The 17,341-nt window shown below is 44.3% G+C and overlaps 1 protein-coding gene across 3 annotated transcripts in view; it reads right to left on the reverse strand.

Moving 5' to 3' along the window:
• Slit3 (slit guidance ligand 3) overlaps positions 1-17,341 on the reverse strand; it is a gene marked incomplete at its 5' end in the record, with an annotated part of 603,472 nt that overhangs the window by 191,336 nt on the left and 394,795 nt on the right. For all 3 annotated transcript variants that reach the window (XM_005376304.2, XM_013509153.1, XM_013509145.1), the window contains 1 exon segment: positions 17,116-17,187. In XM_005376304.2, the coding sequence (XP_005376361.1) occupies positions 17,116-17,187 (72 nt within the window).

The raw sequence follows: 17,341 nt of genomic DNA on the forward strand, positions 1-17,341 counted from the left end.
GCCCGAAAGAAGCTTATCCACACAAAAGTACATACCGTACGATTCCATTTATGTGAAATAATTTTATAAGCAAAACTGTGCTGATGGAAAGCAGATTGAGGGCTGGTAGGTTCCACACAGGGGAGAGTGAATTGTATGGGGGTACAAAGGACATTTCTGGCAGTGGTTTAAAAGTCTTGAACAGGATGGTTAAAATGAGTGTATTTCATCATGACTGGATTGTACCCCAGTACCTTGGTTAAAATAATAAAATCACCCTAAATTCCTATCACTTAGAGATAACAATTATTAGCACTTTAATTTATGTCTTCTAGACTTTATCCCATATAAAATATATACATAGGTAAAACTACATTCAAACTTTTGAATGTACCTTTCTTTTAATTTTTTAAAAATGGGAATACGTGTTGTGGTAATTTCTATTAAAAAAATCTTAATATGTTGGTTTGCATCTTTCATGGTTTAATTCTCATCTCAAACTGTTTCTTGTTGCTAACAGGATCAGTAGACTGCCTCACCTTCCCACCCACCCTGGGTGGAGGTAAAACGTCCTGCTAGACTGTCCAAGTTTGGGAAAGTTTCTGTCCAAGTTTCTGTACATCCTGGGGTCAGCCAATCAGTCAGTCTGTCTGCGTGCGTCTCTCTGTGTGTGTTTCTGTGTCTGTCTGTCTGTCTGTGTCTCTCTCTCTCTCAATTGTCCTTTTCCTCCTCACTACAAGATGTGTGGATTAAAATGGGCCTGGGCAGATGGCAGCGGCTCACAGCCCAGCCAGAATTCTCTTTCCAAGGTACAGGCAGCATCAGCAGCTGCTAAGCCAGGCTCCATCCACAGCTTGCAGGGGAATCACAGGCAGAAGCCCCGGGAGACTCCCACGAAAACCAGAAGCACTCCACCCTCCACCCTTTGGGGAAACAAAGGCCCCCCCAGTGGCTGACAGGGGATTTTATTCTGTGGCTTTGCTCCCTGTGAGGCCCTGGCCATCCGGAGCGCATTGTCAGGATGGGACCTCCTTGCTGACAGCATTCCAAGGCATCTACACATCAAGAGCCACGGAGCTTGCGCTATCTGGCACACAGGAGTCAATGTGAGCCACTGTCATTGTCCTTCTCTTCCCCAGTCCTGGGCAGATGCCAAGCTCACCCTACTTCGCAGACACTTGCCTAACATGTGTGGGATTTCCCCCCTTGGTATCCTCCAGGCTACTTTGCTCTCAGTTTAATTCTGGCTTAATTTCCCTATTCCTTTAAGAATTATTAATAATTTGACTCAGATTAATGTGGGTTCCTATTTCAGCTATGCTCTGTGACCTTGGAGAAATCACTTACTCTTGCTGAGTCTAAATTTCTTCATCTTTAAAAGAAAAATAATCCCACCAACCTCACTGGGTTGTTACCATATTTAAATGAGATAATAATTAACACTGAAATGCATTCTACACATCAGTGCTAACTACTTTTGAAGCATTAACTGACTGAGGTTCAGCCCTTAGTCTTCGGGAAGGAACCAGACTTACAGGAGGCGGCGACTTACTCAGGACCAGAGAGGCTGGGACTTACACCTAGATCTCCCTTATTTCAACGTCACTTCCTTATTCACCCTGCCAACAGTTCTAAACAATATAGAGTTAGTGGAGCAGCAGGAGAAAAGTGCAGGTTCCTAGGCTTTGATGCATTCATTTATTCATGGGTGTCAGGAACCTGTGTTCTTAATAAGATGCAGGTGCTTCAGGAGCAGGTGGTTTCCAAGTCAAATTGTAGAAATATTGCACATGGCTACAGCGATATAACACAATTATTCCTTTGTAAGTATTACAGTTTGAGCAACCCTAACCTGAAAATCCAGACTCCTCAAGTATCAACATGACAGCATGAAACACCAGGAAAACTATGTACAAAATTATTCAAGATTTTGCATAAAATTACCCATAGCCCATGTAAAGTATATGAAAAATAAATGAATTTTATTTAGACATGGATCCCATCTCCAAAATATCTCATTAAACACATGCAACTATATCAAAATCTGAGAAAAAAATACCTGAAATCTGAAACACTTCTGGTCCCTACCAATCTAGGTAAATGATATTCAGCCTAGTCTTTAAAAAGGAAATGGAGAGAAATTCCCCTGTGGGCCAGGGACAAAGAAGGGAGTCGCAGGACTTACAAATCCTGCTCTATTTGTAAAGAACAGTCAGTCAATGGCAGATTGAGACGAGGCTGGTGACAGGAGCCACATAAACATGCATGTGTGGAGCAACAATCTCAATAAACAATGACGAGTCAAGCTAAAGAATGAGGCAGTCCCTTGGGACTCAGAGAGTTTCAGATGCTTCAGTAAAAATGACCACTGGTGTGTGACACAGAAAGAAGCTGTCACAGTCACCCGCTTCAGGAAAGGGCCAGGTCCATTTTCCGCTGGTGTAAGCCCAATTCCTGGCAGGGTGTTTGGCCTCAGAACAGTAGGGGATGTGGCAGAAAGGAAATTCAGGCCCAGGGTCAGTGTTTTGCTTAGTGCAATTAGCACTGGTCCATGAGAACAGGCTTCAGGAATACCTGCTCCTGAATTTGTCTCTTCCTTGTCATCTGGACTGCCACCTGTAGAGTGACCTTTCCCAGGCACTTGGAGGCAGGTGGATTTTAACTGGCTTATGGAATTATGGCATTGTGAATTGCCAAGATATTAGTGAGGATCATTTTAGGAACACCTGGGGCTGCCGGAAAACCCACCAGAACTTTCCATTCACTACATCTGCCTGCAGCAGGTTGGCCCCAGTGTAGGAAGGCACAAATTAAGTCAGAGGCCTGTGGTTGAATCTGCCGCATGGATGATTGGATTTGGCTTACATGGTGTAGACGCTCATTCTTTAGATTTTCACTTTTCCTCCTTTCCTTTGTCCCTTCTTCCATCTCTCCATCCTTTCCTTCCTTATTTTATTTACTTATTTAACTTGCTTATGTAGGGCTGAGCTATAACTCAGGGCCTCCTGCATGCTAGTTAAGTGCTCTACCACTGAGCTACACCCCCAGCCTGATACTCAGTATTTAAAAAGGTTTTGCTTTAGATGCCAACATCTCAACATCAGATGGTTCCACATAGGAATGTAAATTTTTGGTTCTTTCAGAAAAATGAGAAATTATTATTATTATTTTGGTACTAAGAATCAAACTCAGGACCTTGCGCTTGCTAGGCAGGTGCTTATGCCACTGAGCTATATCCCCAGCCCAGAAAGTTGTTAAAGCTAGGCCCTGACACATCTGCTAGAAGGAACCAGGAGTGAGTATCAGACGGGGCTCACATTTCCAGTTAGCCAGAGGTTTTACTCCCTAAACAGCACTCGGCCTGCGTCCAATGGTCTGCGTTGCCTCACAGTATTTGAGTATAAAATCCCATACACACAGTTTCACTTTGGCACATCAGATCAGAGAAAATACCTAAGACCACCCCACCAATCCCAAACCCTCCCTCTCCTCCAGCCCCAGAGCCAACAGCCCAACCATGAGATTCTCTCTCTCTTTGAGACACTGAAGGTGAAACAAATGTGCAAGGATGGGATGTAGAATAGTAATATTTACTGAGCATCCACTTGGTGTTGAACTGTGCACTAAGGTCTCCCCACCTGCCATTTCATTTAATCATCCTTATTTTTCTGAGATGAAAATAAAGGCTCAAGGAGGAAAAGCCCAGGTCCAAGACTCACTAACTAGGCAAAGCGCAAAGAGGAAACCTGTCAGAGACTGAGAGTCTTTGGTGGTAAGGAGCAGGCTGGTCACTCTTCCTTTAAATGAGCTGACATGGTAATAGGACTTTTTAGTAGCTTGTAGGACAAGTGAAACAGGCCCGCTGATGTCCAAAGAGCATATACCATGTCAAAAAGGGAATGTACAATTTAGCCATAGTCTGTTGTTGCCAAGCAAGACTGGGCATCCAGCACTAACACATTCGATTTTTCCACAGGACCTGCAAGTTCACATTTTCAAGCAAAAACTCACTTTCTGGAAGGCGGGTGCAGTGCTGGGGATCAAACCCAGGGCCTCATATATGCTAAACAGGTGCCCCACCACTGAGCTACACTTCTCCGCCTTACGGAGTTTTGAAACTGCATATAAAACACAAAACATGACTGGAAGTAGGCTTTGGTCCAGAGTTTTGACAGCCTCTAAACTTTCACTAGACAGCACGGCATAGGCAAGTCATTTCACTTTTCTGTGCCTGAGTTTCGACACTTGTAAACTGGTGATAATCACAAGGCTGCCATGGAGATTAAATGGGATAATAGATGAAAATGAATAAGAATCCTATCTGGTACCTAGTCAGAGCTCTATAAGAACTTATTACCTATCAAGAAGATTGTTCCCGTTTCAGGTGGCTACTCCTATGTTTATTCTCTGGTGGGGTAGGAGGAAGATAGAAGCATTTTGGGTTAAATTAGAAGATTTTGTAGGAATCTCAAATATCCCATCCTTGAGCCCAAGAAATTTTGGCTGTATGAACTGAAAAAGGAACACAGCTTTTGTAACAGAATGTCAATTAGCTGCAAAATCTCAGAAGTGCTGCCAGCCCCTGTACTGTATCAACCAACCCTTAGCTGCTGGGTGCTTATTTGTCTGGCTAGGTGGTTTTCCTGGCAGACACAGTACCCAAGAAGTCTCACTGGCATTTTGAAGTCATTTAGGTTTGTGAACTTGTGTCTGGGGATTGGTTGTAGAGAGAGCTTTAAAAAAGGAATGTTACAGTGGCAAATAATGGCTGTGGATGTAAAGGGACACACTGTAACACAACCACTTCTGAGCGGAGTGCTTGTAGCAGGTAGAGAAGTGCTCTGACCTGGCAGGGTGGGTGCTGCGCATATAGATGTGTCAGTTCTGATATGACAAGCCCACTCTGAAATGCCAGCTGCAGCAAAAACCCACTAGCATCCGTGAGGAGCGTTGGGGCCGGGATCTCAGACTTGGAAAATTACTCTCCTGCACTCTGTACTAACAAGTTCCTCATCTACCCAGCAAATAGCTTTCATCGCTGGCTGACCAAGTCTTTTTCATCTGAGCTTTGAAGAACTCTCTCCTTCCAGAACCACCTGGTTTATCAAGGGTGAAGACAGGAAGCTTATCCAGGGTGACAGGAATACTGGTTGAACTTAGCCCTTCTACAGAAATCCCTAACTAGTCCTCAGGGATGACTGATGCTCTCGGCCCCAGTCCAGAAAAATCACCTCCAGGCAATAGCTATCTTTCTGACTTTCCTTTTCTCCGCGTGCAAGGCCAGCCCGGAGCCTGAACCCTGGAGTCCAGCCACAAGCCCGGCTCTGTGACCTGAGACCTGCTGTAACCCCAGCTGTCTTTTCTGTTGTCCCCTATCTGGTGCTGGCTTCTTGATCCTACTGCCAAGTTTTATCTCAAGGAACAAACCCAGCTCCTGCCTGATGGAAGATGGTCTCAAAGAATTATCAAATTTGCCATCTGAACAGACTTGAAAGATTAAAAGATTATCCATCTAGTGATTTTTCAAGCTTTTCTTTTTTCCCTGACTAAGCTCCTGGGTGTACAAAAATCCCATATTGAACCCTCAGGTCTATAGAAGGCAATTGCAATCATCATTATTGAAAAGGGACTTTTTTATTTGTGTCCTTCGGAAGCACTGGAGTTTCTCAGAACACAATTTGAAATCTGCTAATCATACGTCAAGGATTCACTTCAATAATGAGGAAACCGAGACCAGGAGGCTGCATGACAGCCGGAGGGCAGCCTTATATTGGTTTCCTACGGTGCCTGGTACAAATTTCCACAAACTTGGTGACTTAAAACGGAACATATCTACTTTCTTAGAGTCTTGGAGGTCAGAAGTCTGGATCAGCTTCAGTTAGGTCAGTGAACTAACATCAAGGTGGGAAGGACTTCTTCCTTCTGGACGCTCTGGGGAGCAGCTTTCCCCTGATTGACTAGGGGCTGCCCAGGACGGGGCTGTCCTCATGCCCTGTTTCAGATGGCCTTCCCTCACTCTGCTTCCAATTCATCCCTTTCTTCTTAGAAAGACCCTTCTGGTGATAACTGCGTCCCCTTGGATAATCCACAATAATCCACTCATTTCAAGATTCTTCTTTTAATCACATCTGCAAATTCCCTTTAGCCACACAGGGTACATATTCACATATCCTGGGGATTAGGGTATGGACATTTGGGAGGAAGGGATAGTTAACAGCTGTCACTAAAACCAGAACTCTTGGGCTTTCTGGGTACTTCCTATGTCTTAGTGGTGACATGGTGGAGGCATGGGGTAGGTAGGGAATATGTACCCCCTTTCCTTCTGACCTGTACTCTTGGCATCCTCCTGAAGGAAATAAGACAAGGAGGGATGCAGTTAAATACTTTTAAAAGCCAGGGTTACCTTGGAGCCAGGGCACTGTGGACATAACCTTTTGCTTCAGGTAGATATTTGTCTCGGAAGGGAGGATTTAGTCTGTTAGATGTGATAACGTGTGCCAGATTAATTATCTGAGATGAAATAAAAGTAATAATGATTATTATTCATAACAACAGCATGAGGAAGGTAATGCTATTTCACTGTCATTGCGCAGATGGAGAAATGGAGGCTAAGAAAGAAATATATGATTTGGAGCGGGGAGAGGAAGTAACAAGGATTGAGATGTGATATTTATATATTCATTCCCCATGATTAATGTACTTAGTAAGTATCATAAACATATACTAATTTTAAAAAGGAGAAAAATAAAAAAAGAGCCTATTCAATTCTTAAAAGTAAATCACACAGGTGGTAAGAATGAGGATTTGACTCCAGGAAGACAAACTGTAGAACATTACCCAGTCACCCTCAGTGTTACTGTGAGAACACAGTTCCAGACCCGGGCAGGCTCCTCAGACTATACATCTTCTCTGAAAGAAAAACTTTGATGCTGGTATCGCACACTGAGACTTTCTTTGTGTTTTTTTTCTGGGCTCTGAACTCAGCACTGTGTATATATTAGGTATGTGGTCTACCACTGAGATACCCCTGTGACTCTTGATTTTACCATCTGAAGAACTCAGTAACTGTAAGATATTGTGAAGGACTGGTGAAAAGATAAAAGGGTTTATCTACACATAGGGAACGGAGGGATGGATGTATAGGTAGAACGTAAGCTTTTTAGGGAAGTGAAACTATTCTGCATGATACTGTAATGGAAGACACATGTCATATATTTGTACAAACCCAAGTAAACATTATGGAGAGCGAACCTCAAACTATGGAAGTTATGGACATTAGTTAATAATGTGTCAGTATTGAGTCAGCAATTACAACAAACATCCCACCTAACATAAGATATTACTAGAAGAAACAGTACGTGTGCGCTGTATGTGAACAGGGGGATCGAGGTTCTCTGTGTCTCCCTCTGAATTCTTCCATAAACCTAAAGCTGCTCTAAAAGGCAAAACACTAATTAGAAAACAAACATCTGGGCATCATGGTGCATGCTTATAATCCCAGCATTCTGGGAGAAGAAGCAAAAGGATTACAATTCCAGTGCAGAAACAGGGAACTTACTAAGACCCTGTTTCAAGATAAAATATTAAACAAAAAGGGGTGGGAATGTAGCTCACTATGAAGGCTTTGGACTTGATCCCTAGTACCACCTTCCTCTAAAAAAAAAGCCAACAAAAACCAAAATATAAATAAACAACAACAACAACCAAAATAAAAGCCAATACAACGACAACAAAAAACTAGACAAAAAGCACATACTTTTGGACAATCTTGAGGGTCTTTTCAAAAGTCCTGTTTCCCTTGTGAGTGTAACAGCCTGCCTGCTCCTGCCTCATGTCTTGGCTAGAAGTGAAAGGCAAAAATACGCTTCCAACACTGCCCACTGATCTGACTCTGTGCTGTCCTTAATGCCTCCGCCCCATGCTTACCGTATCTCAAAGCTTCCCCGGCTCATCACTCAGCAAAGCACTCACCAAGAGCCCAGCTCAGCCCACCATCCTGCACGAGTCTTCGCAGGACCAGCTCTCTTGCTGCGAGAGAGCTCCTGAATTTCTTTGGACCTTAATTTCCCCTCTGAATCTAGGGGAAAATGAGCTTTCCCCCCTCAAAGATCCTGAAAGGTTGCCGTGGTAATTAAGCCGGTTAACACAAGTGAAGACTGCACAAACCATGGAGCACTGTACAAATCTAAGTACACCTTTTCTCTGTCTGACTCTTCAGTAGTGTTTTTCTCGTCTTCTACAGTAGGAGATCAAGGTGAAGAATACTTAGGAAACTTGCCCAAAGTCACACAGGTTTTAAGCAGCAAAGCTGGAAATAAAAACATCAAGTCTGACTCCAAAACTTGTACTTTTAATTATTATACTCAATTGACTCCAATAAGATTAAGAACTAGAAAATGAACAGTTACTACAGTCTCCAAATGTAGCATTTCCTCTCTTGTTAAGCCCCTTTCATTTACCCTTTAGTGTTAAAAATCTCCAAGCAAAAGCTCAGTCCAGGGGCAAATAACTCCTAAGACCCCTGTGTCCAATTTCAAGGGTCCCTGAGCCTCTGTACCTTCCAGCCAGGGCAGAGAAAAGACAGGACTCTGCTTACACACTTGTTCTACGCAAGGGTTTGCTGTGGACTTTGTGTTCAGAGGGGTTAAATACCTGTGACGTGTTTTAAAAATTTGGTCTACAAATAAAATTCTCCCAGATAATAAATTTTAATGCTGGATCAGGGATAATCGTCTCCATTATCCTGAAAAACATAAAGGCTTCTCTGAGCTTATTCTTGCCACTTTCATTTTATTCTTCGCTCCTAAGATATAATCATGTTCATTCATTCAGGGTGTTAGCTGTTCTTCAAATGTTGCAGTCTTTTTCTTCTAAAAGTCATTCACACACTATTCATTGTTTGTTGGGCACCTACTATGTATCACGCAAAGGACTAACGCTACAAAATCAAAGAGTGAACAAGCAGGCTTGACCTCTCTGTGTATGCCTTGCAGGCTCTTGGAGGAAAAAGATAACTATGCAGAAACTTCTAACTTAGGATGGGGGTGTTAGGAGAATATACAAAGCCCAATAGAGACCTCTCAAGAAAGTATGTCATCAGCCTGGAAGGAATTCTGCTTGTCACTTAGATGACTTTCAACCCTTGACACCACGCCTGGGAGGGGACACTTTCCACCACCTCCCCCTGCCTTTGGGTAATGTTGTAGCATATCTTTCCCAGGCTGACGGAGTCTCATTTACCTGTTTCCTTTATTTTTTCCCACTTCAGGGAATTTAATCGACTAGTACTTATCAAGCACTTCACCGTGGGCCATGGGGCAAATGAGGAACAACACTAGGAGAGCACTTATCATATTGCCTGTGCTCCCTGTGTAGCTGGTGGTCTCCCTCTGTACACAGAAGTTTCTCAAAAGCAGGGATTGTGTCTTATTCATGTTTTTCTTTCCAGGATTAGCTTTGGGCTGGGTAAGAGTAAGGGTTCAAGAAGGACTTGTGGAAAGAAAAGCAAAAAGAAGAGTGGTAAGAAGGAAGGAGGCGAGGAGAGAGGTGGGCAGCTATGACCCCGTTCTTTACAGAGTGTGTTGGGAGTCCAGTCCAAGTTTCTCTAGCAGCAGTTCTGAACTTCACGCCCGTGGCCAGGATTGCAAAGCAGGGGAGGGTGGAAAACTCACTGCACTTCCAGGAGGTGGCAGGTCAGCTCCCTCATGCCTTGCACAGGCGGATTTCCCCAAAGCCTGCTTCAAAGGCAGCCTCCCTGTCCCTTCAAGAGGAGGTGCACTGTTCTCACACCAGAGTCAGATTGGGCCATGGTAACTTGCGCAGATTCCCGCTCCGCCCGATATATGGGCCTCAGGCTCAGCCCCCTCCCACCCCGGAGAGCGCTCACACTCCTGCACTGGAGCTCTCTGCCTCTTGGTTCCCCTATCCTTGCCTGGGTCAGGCCCCCTTAATTTCTGAGCTGCTGTACACGTCTCCTCCTGGCCTCCTGACTTCTCTCCCTCCTGCCTTCTCTCCCTCCTGCCTTCTCTCCCTCCTGCCTTGGATGTGCACGCCCCAACGCTGCCCAAGCGGAGCTGCCTTTCTTAACTGACGACCCGGTCACGCCCCTCCTGTGAAAAGCCTTCCGCAGAGCCTCATGGTTGTGCAGATCACAGTGCTCAAGCTCTTCCTACGCCCAGCTGAACCTCACTAATCTGATCACCCTTTATTGCCTCTCTTGCTGGCTGTGCTCCAGCCACGGATCTCTGATAAGCCTAGGCTCTTTCACACACCCTTGTACTGCATTTTCATACACTGTTCTTTCAGCCGGTAATGCCATTTCCCTGGATAAACTCCTACTTATCCTTCGAAACCCAACTCATCTCACTTCCTGACTTAGCCAGCTTCAGGCTTACCTCCCTGGGATTCCCCATATCCTTGTCCTTACCTCCAGTGCAGGTCTAGCTCATGTCCTGCAATTGAGGGTTTATCATTCTACCTTTTTTCTGGACTATAGACTCTTCAAGTGCAAGGACAGAATATTATTTTCATGCTGAACATTTTAACAATGGTGCATGTTTCTGGTGTGTGATAGGCCATCAGCAGGTGCCGGTGAAATGAACGAACAAAGTCACTCATTTATTACACTTGTGGCCAATCTCATTCAGCCGTGAACTGGCTGGGCTTGCAGAGTCTGTGTAGTGACTGAGACAGGTGGAATCTCTCATATCCAGAGGCATTGTGTGTGGCATACAGACACAAAGACAAACGAATGAGATAATTTCAGAGGGTGATAAGTGCTCTGAAGAAATATGAGTAGGTAATGGGACAGAGGGAAGGCTGTGGGGATGGGGGACCTGTCTTAGACAGGCACCGAAAGGCAACTTTGAGGTGAGGCCTGAAGGATCCAAAGGAGCCAAATACATGGAGGTCTGAGTGCAGTATCCTGTGGAATGAGAGCAGCAAGTGCAAAGGTCCTGAGGCAGGAAGGACCTTGAGGGTATTCAAGGAATGGAATGGTGTATAGGAAATATGAGATGAACCAGGCCATGTAGGGCCTTGTGGGGTATGACCAGGAGAGTAAACACCATTCCAGTACAGGACAAAACAAATGGCTGCTGGGATTAGCAGGGATCCACTGATGAATGGGGACTGGTGTCCTTCCCTGCACCTCCCTCACTCACAAGATTACTGCCTGCTTACCAGGGCGGAGACAGCCCTCATTAATCTCAGCAAGCGGGAGGGCAGACACGGGCAGTGTGGCAACACAGACTAACTAGGGAACACAAAGGCCGCCTGCTCGGCTTTGTTTTGAAACCGTCAATTCCAAATTCTGCTAGCTGGCAGAGACAGAAGTTATTGATTTTCCCTTCTGGAATGCATGTCCTACAGTGTCCTCGCAAACAGAAACTGAAAAACAGAGGAAAGCATCACTGCTGAGAAAGACGGGTCACGGGGACATTTTCTATTTTTTGTTTTTTAAAAGGCAATTTATACTGAGTTTTTGTGTTTCTCTTATTTTTCATTGTTGGACGGCAGCCTGTCATCTCTTTTCGCCAATGCCTTTCTCTCTGTCCTGTCTCTGTGTCTTTCTGATCCTGATTTCCCTCTCTCACTGTGTTTCTGGCCAGTACCTAGCAGTGTTTGCCTGTAGTAGGCATTTAACACTGACATGGTAACTACCGGACCGCAGGTCAGTCTCTCTGTGGGTCTTTCTCCAGATCAATTTGTTCATATAACTGCCTGTCTTTTTAAATATAGCACCTCTTTCCTTCTAGACAGGCAGTGGAGAATAAGACCAGCCCATAAATCCAGCTTTCAGTAATTGCACGGAGTGGTATCCCCAGCTAATTACTCCTTCTCTTCTCTGGAGAAGCAGGAAGCAATTAGGGGCTCCTTTCTAATGCCTGGGGCAGGGGGCAGGGTGCCAAGTGTCTTCACCATGAAGAGACTCATAGCTGTAGTAGCTTGCAGGTCCACGGGATTGCAGCAGCGGCATCCCTCCTCTTGGATCTGATCAAAGTTGCTTGGAGGAGGATGGTGCCTCTGCTTCCCAGAAGCTTCTTTGGTTACTTTCTCCTTCTTCCTGTGGCTCACAGGGCTGTGTGCAGTGTCTACAGCTAGAGCCCAGAGATGGTTGAATGAGATACTGGTGCTGGGCTGGGTGGGAAATCTAGGCCTAATTTTGTTTGCTGGCTGTTAGTAAATTATACATCCTAATTCTATCATCTGGGACATGGGGTTTCACAGTCTCTTTTCTTCTTGAAGGTCTATGTCAGGATGTGCAAGGACTATCCATGTCATCACTATACAATTATTTTGCAAAAATAGACAATCCTTGATTTTCTCCTAATAAAGCATGTGGTAACATGGATCAGTCCAATCAGTTGTCATTTCATATATCATTTCATTTTAAGCTTGCTACTATGCTCCAATAATTTATCTTCTTCTCCTATTCTACTTCAGGTAATAGAAGAATAGTGCTATATTCTTTAAGCTCACACTGTGATGGAGCTGGCTGCGGGCTTAGTTTTCAAACAGACCGACAGCGAGGATGTACACCCCTGAGACTGAAAATTTGCTATCCATTATTCATAAGGTGGACAATCTCCATGTGCATAACTGAGATCTGGTAGAAGTATTTCTTTAATGAGTTTTCTACAAATTTCTGCAAAGCATGTGCTATTTCCCACAGCCTGACACACTTTTTCTTTCTGTGGGTGGAGTTAGGACTTGAACCCAGGGCTTCGCCTCTGCTGATCGCATGTTCTACCACTGAGCTACACCTCCAGCCTCCAGATGCATATTTAAATGTCCAGCATCATTATCGCTTCTGCCTAGATGCTAACCCTCATTTTGCTCTCAGCTCCGATAGCACATCTTCAATTCCCCACATGGCGTTTTCTCTTAGGGCTATGGGATCATTTTGGTCTAACTCCTTCACATTGACACCAAGGGTGCTGAGATCCAAAGACATGGTATGGCTTTTCCATTTTCCTCAATCAGCATCAACAAGACCAGATGCCAATTCATCAGTTTCCTAACACACAGAAGATTCTTTGTCCACACTGCCGATGGAAGACTGTGCATAGCTCCATACTCAACACACAACCTTCCTCCTGGTCTTCCAAGCCTGACTCTTCCTCCTAAACTTCCAGGCTGTGAGTGGAGGCTCTAGGCAGGCAAAGCTCATGGTCAACACATATTATTCTCTGCTGATTTCCCCAGAACTGGCATTCAGTGGGAGCCCAGAGTGTATGTTGGCAGATGCACACATGAACGCCTCTGACAATAAGCTATCTTCTCTTCATCATCTGAGCTTGGAACCGATCATTTCACACCCCTAATTCCTGCTGATTGGTCACTAAGTTCTAGTGATGTGGTTTCCGTAGGTTGTTTACTTTCGACTCCTCATTTCTTTACTTCTGATCCCTGGAGCCTGGAACCCACATCTCCTTTCTCCAGCCTTCTTTTCTTTCACTTCTTCCTGTCCTTGGTTTTTCTTCAAGAATAAAAGTTTTCATCCACTTGTTCCAGGTCAGAAGACATTTACATTTTCAGCACTGCATCTCCTTCTTTGCAGGCAGGATCTCTCCCTCTGGGCTCTGCCTCTCTGACCTTATCACCTGCCATTCTGCCTTGGAATCTCCCCCTTCTCACAGGATGCCATATGTGTGTGCCCTTGAAACACACCTGATATCATTTGGGCCACTATCTGCCTCACTTAGTCCATGAATTCTAATCATCATTCAGGCCCAGCTAAAGTGTTTACCTTACAGTAGCAGCAACGGAATGTAACAGCAACGGTAGCTAGAACTTCCTAGATATCTCACGCGTTAAGCATAGTTCTGAATTATTCATATGCATCATTTTACTAACTTTCACAAAAACCCTAGGAGTAAGTCCAATTATTTGTGTGATAGTGGTGGGAACCTCGGCTCAGAAGTGTCAGGTCACATACCAAAGGTCACAGACTCAGTATCTAGAACAAACGGAGTTCGTACATACTTCCACCGGAGTGCCAAACCAGCGTTCCTATCCTCTAGGCTACATTGCCTGAGGCAATTTTTCTTCTCTGACAGCCCCTCACTGTCCACAGCCACTGCTTTGCCAGCTTTCAGTTGAGTGCTATCTTACTGAACACTCTCTTATATGCATACGTTCCTTATTCCCCAGCTATGTTATAAGCCGCCAGACAACAGGAATTACACTTTGGGGGACTTCTAAGGCCTGACCCACAAATTCACTTCTGACTAAACTGATTAAGAGGGTAAAGTATTCAACCCCCTTTTAGTTTTTAAAAAAATATATAATTCTACCTTGAGGCAGTGGGTTTACTCCCTCCCTTTCTTCCCCTAGGACTACAAGTTGGTCCTAGAATAAACAAAAGTAGATCCTTGCTGAATTTAGGCTCCTGAATAATACATGCAGGTTCAGCGTCTTTAATCCAAAAATCTGAGACTTTTTAAACGACAACGTGGCACGACAAATGGAAAATTCCACACCAGGGAACTTTGTTTCATGCATAAAATTATTGTATAGAATCACCTGTAAGCTATGGGTATAAGGTGTATATTAAATGTAAATGAATTTCTTATTTAGATGTAGATCTCATCCCTATAATATCTCATTATGTATATACAGGCATTCCAAAATATATATATATATATAAAATTCCAACCCTCAAACACTTCTGGTTCCATGCATTTCTGGTAAGCATTCTTGGACCTGTATTTTCATATATCTTTTCTAGAAAGTGGGCCTGAAAATAGTTTCTGGAGTGACTTAGGAATTTTGAACCTTTTCCTCTTGAGACCTTTGCAGGGCTACAGATATTACAAGAGGGGGAAAAACAAAACCCCAGAAACCCCAGCAACTGTTGAGAGCCACTGGGGGATTTAATCACTGAGAATCAACAATGCAGGTGGTAATTACACAGCCTGCTTATACATTACCATAATATGCTGTTTTGTTAACTGATTCGTTTAAAATTAGCACTGTGAGCTGGAGGTGTAGCTCTGCAGTAGCACACTTGCCAAGCACGTAGAAGGCCCTGGGTTCAATCCCAGTACCATAAACACACAAATACACAAACACACACAAGCTAGCATCATGTGCTCCAATAGATGTATCACTTTACATACATAAAATGTTCATTTTAGGATCAGTCCTCAAGAAACTGTTTGACCTTGAGTTAGTCATAGACCCTTTCTGGGCCTCTATCTTTCTATTTCCTTAACTTTCTGCAATGCTAATTAACACAATCTGTTGGTTTTAGTTTATGTGCCTTCAGTGCCTAGAATCCAAGAAACAAAATGCTAGAAAAGCACTCTGAAATGTTAAAAGTGGCAGCCACTGTGAGAAAATATCCAGTGTTATCTTACTTAGTGGTTTTAAAGGTGTTTTTGTGTATGCCTTGTTATCTTAGGAAGGGACATAGTTGGGAAGTTCTTTCTTTTTCATTTGTGCTTCTGGGGATCAAACTCAGGACCTTGCCCGTCCTGGGAAACACTCCACTTCTAATCTGCACCCACAGCCTGAAAGTTAGTTCTTTAGTGAGGCCTACCCTTGCTCTGCAAAGGAGCTCATGTGCTCCATGGTTATGGCCCCCTGCAAGCTGTCTCTGCCTTCCTGTTCCCTCCACCCCCGCCCTCCATGCCTCTGCCCTCTTATGTGCTTTGCATGTTAAACACCAAAAGCTTTCCGCTAAGGCCTCAGCCACAGGGGAGGCAGATAGCTTGCATCTGGAAGCCATCATCAGCTTCCCTTCGGTATGCCAGTAAACTAAAACTCCTCCATTCGTTATGGGGAAAAGTGACAGTTAATGCAGTTTTTTTTTTTTTAAGTTTCCTTTAAGACTTTTCCAATTGAATTTGAGGCTGTGGAGGAGGCTGGTGGGCAGACGTGCTTGCTCAGCCAAATCAGACCATCTTCTGTGCGTCTCTCCAAAAACATGCTCTGAATCCAGGGGCAGAGTGGGACAGGTAGCCATTCACAATGCACATACCCTTGGAAGACAGGAGCCCAGGAATCTCCCTGATCAAGAGCAAATTATGAGGTCAGGTGGAAGAATCAAGGCGATTTGGTAAGTTTTAACATGCAGCAGTGGGGGAAACGGGAAGAACAGCAATTGCGAAGTGTGATAGACATCTACCAACTTCCTATGATGAAAGTAATCATTGTGTATTGCAAACTTGTACTCAGAAAACTAAAAAGTAAAAAAAGACAAGAAAAAAAATGCAGCAGTGGAACAGTTCTGCCTCTTGACTGCAGAGCCGTTGCATGAATCTGCCCACACTGAAGCTGCACATAGCTACCCGTGCAGACGCTCCCACATGTGCACAAAAGGAGTGCGTGGGAAACTGTGAGGGCTGAAGAGTGGTCTGTGAGCTGCACCTATGAGAATTTCCTGGAGTTGCTATTGGACTATGATTATGTAAGGTGTTAGTTACCATCGAGGGAACTGACACAGAGGCCTGTCTACTATTTAGTGAAACTCTCTGCTATCAGAGATTTTAAAGTAAAATGTCAAAAACAAACAAAGAAAAGCCTAATGCAATAGAAATGGATTTGGCTCTATCTCCCCCAAATCTTGGGAAATAAGGGCTGATGCTCTCCCAGAGGGGATCATGAGGAGCCTGTTAGTAACAATGAGATAGATCACCACCATCATCACCATCATTACCACCATTGTCACCATCATCACTACCACTATCATCATCATCATCGTCACTATCACCCTCACGGTCACCATCACCATCACCATCACCATCACCTCACCATCACGGATCCAATTTATTGAACACTTACTATGAACAAGGCACTAAGGTCTTCTGTTTGTTTTCAACATTTTCTTTGTTGTATACAGTACCCTTGGCCAGGTTATCATCCCCATTTTACAGAGGATAATAATGACATTGGAAAAAGCTGGCTCTCACCAATGCCGTCCACCTATGGTGTGGCCAAACTCTGAGGCAGGTTGAGGATAAATAACCAGGAAGCAATCAGGCTCTAGGATGCTGTCCTGCAAAACACTTAAACACAGCCTTCAATCTCCAAAGATGCCTCAACCGCCCTCCTGCCCTATCCCTCATTCCCCTTTGGCCAGAGAGCCTGAGTGACTTACGTCTGCAGCAAAACAGCAAAAATAGCACTTACAGGTTCTTCACGTCAGCGATGCCACGGAATGCCTTCCTCGGGATCCCCTGGATCTGGTTCTCACTCAGATCTCTAAACAAGAAGAAAGGAGGCAAACCACGTTAAAGAGGCCCAGCTTTCTCTGCATCTCATTATGATAACAAAAACCCTGGGAGGCTGCCTCTGCGCTGGGTCAGAAGTGTTTGGGGGGACTGTTTAGTCTCAGGCCCAGGCTGCTACAAGCTTT

Source organism: Chinchilla lanigera, unplaced genomic scaffold (assembly GCF_000276665.1).
Source record: "Chinchilla lanigera isolate Chin_1 unplaced genomic scaffold, ChiLan1.0 scaffold00007, whole genome shotgun sequence".
Lineage (NCBI taxonomy): Eukaryota > Metazoa > Chordata > Mammalia > Rodentia > Chinchillidae > Chinchilla > Chinchilla lanigera.